Raw genomic sequence first — 2,157 nt, forward strand, 5'->3', positions numbered from 1 at the left:
CCAGAGTGCTGCCGCGCATTCCCAGTACTTTTGAGGTTGCTGCTGTCGGTGGTTTCTCTACGCCAGGTGTTTCCTTCGCTGTCATGTCTGTAGGGTAGGAACAGTTCATTGGAGTTTTCCCTACCTCTCGAGCGCTGCACTTTTCTTCTGGCTTTCAAGCAGTTCGCTCTTAGGGACGCTATCTCTTCGGTCCACCAATGGCACGCAGACCCTCTTCTCCGTGTATTTCGTCTTCGGGGCATTGCGGCGTCGCATGCTTGTACCAGCAACTTTGCTATGTTTTGCCGGAGTTTACCAGCTGTACCGTCTCCAACCACATAGGAGTCCATAATGGTGTTAAAAACATCCTCATCAAAAAGTGCATCTCTCCACCTCGGCCCGGTAGTTTTCCACCTATTACCTCTGTCCTCTCCAGATGCTATGTCGAGGAAGATGGCCTGGTGATCGATATTTGTGTACTCCTTGCTCATTGACCACTTGCATCTGGTCACTAGACCGTCGCTAACAAAGGTGAGGTCTACTTTCGAGCCCCTTCCTGCCTTACGAAACGTATCTCGCTGCCCATCGTTCAGAAGAGATACTTTCAGCATGGCGAAAGCCTTCAGAAAGCTGCGTCCTCTCGTATATCAGGCCTTACTGCCCCACTCGAAGGACCAAGCATTGAAATCCCCGCAATTAATACGGAAGGGTTCTCCCGGGCATCTGCGACAAGTTCATCTAGCATGTTTTGAAATTCGCTTTGTGTCCAGTTGGAGGAGCGTAGCAACTATAGCAGCATATATATTTAGCTTTCGCCCTGACGAATCCGCTGTGGTGGCAGTCCCCATCCAAGAGTGCTATAGGACCAGGCGCCCAAATTGCTGCTTTTTTGGACGCATCCTGACTTGCCCTGCGATATATTTCACTCAGTAGTACTAGGTCCATCTGTTTCTCACCGACCGTTTGCCGAAAAAGGTCATGAGCTGCCTCGCCGTGATTGAGGTTAATTTGCATGATTCTCATTTGCGTCCTTAGCAGCTAAAGCTCGTTTGAATAACGGGCACTTACTGCTCCCCGCTATGTGTTTAGCGTCAGCATTTGGTACGCCTTTACAAGAAAAGCACAGGGGATCTTTGGAGCACACTTTTGCGATGCGCCAATCCTCTACGCATCGTCGGCAGACCTTTGAGCGGTCGCATATTGCTTTACATTGCTTGGCAATTTGTCCGAATTCCAAGCAGCGGTAACACTTCACCAGTGCTCTGTGCTCCCTTAGTCGGCACACCACCCAGCCTACTCTTAATTTGCCACCAGCTAGCAGCTTGTTGGCTTCCTCTTGCGACAGGCTGATTGTTGCCGTTTGCGTACCGCCGTAGGCCTTTCTCAGGCCAACTATCTCTGCCTTTGCCAGCCCATATTGGCTCTTTATGGCCTCGCAAATGTCCCTCTTTGAGGTGATTTCGTCGACATCCCTGCATTCGACTGTACCGCGTTGCTTCAGGCTTCTTACTAGCGCCTGGTCCCCTAGCAGGGAGCTCACTGCATTCTTCAGCTCTTCCGTTTTCTTTCCGTTTTTGTCCAGTTGCAGCAGTAGGTCGCCTTTCTGTGTCCTCTTGATTTTGTGGACCACTTCATTTAGCTGCTTCAGTTTGGGCTCGCCTTTGACTTTACGCAGCATTTCAGCATAGGAGAGCTTGCCGGTCGCAGCTATAACGATGGTTTCCCTCTACGGATTTGCAGTGTACGGTTCTTTTTTTTCCTGGCCGTCACTTGTTGCCAGCCCTCGCCTGTAGCCCGCGTACTCTGGTCGGTGGGCTTCTGCGCGATCCTCTTGGGCCCACTGGCCACGTTACGACGCTTGGTAGTTGGTGCGTCTATGTCGCCGGGCTGTCTTCTCTTTGAAGCGCTTATCTTCGGTTCGGACTCTGGGGCGTCTTTTTTGCTCACCCCTCCTAAATTACGAGGAGGGGTCGTTTGAGCGGCTTGATCGACCTTGTCGGCCTTGCCACTCGGATCGGCCCTCGTCTGGTCCCTTAGCAGCGCGCACTGCTCGTAGGTCATTCTGATGCCCTCAATGGCATCCCTCATGGCTTGGTGAATGGACCGCCTTTTGCCGTCCTCCAACATTTCCACCAGTGCCTCTATGTGGTGGCCCAGCCTTACAAAGGGCGCCGTGTC

At 52.1% G+C, this 2,157-nt stretch overlaps 1 protein-coding gene across 1 annotated transcript; it reads right to left on the minus strand.

The window, feature by feature from the left end:
• Positions 1-982: 982 nt before the first annotated feature.
• Positions 983-2,040, minus strand: LOC119643184. The gene is made up of 2 exons (XM_038042529.1): positions 1,750-2,040; positions 983-1,705 (listed from the first exon to the last, which is right to left on the minus strand). The coding sequence occupies exons 1-2, from the start codon at positions 2,038-2,040 to the stop codon at positions 983-985; spliced, it is 1,014 nt and encodes a 337-aa protein (XP_037898457.1).
• Between the last annotated feature and the right edge of the window lie 117 nt (positions 2,041-2,157).

Source organism: Glossina fuscipes, unplaced genomic scaffold, assembly GCF_014805625.2.
Source record: "Glossina fuscipes isolate IAEA_lab_2018 unplaced genomic scaffold, Yale_Gfus_2 58550, whole genome shotgun sequence".
NCBI classification, from domain to species: domain Eukaryota; kingdom Metazoa; phylum Arthropoda; class Insecta; order Diptera; family Glossinidae; genus Glossina; species Glossina fuscipes.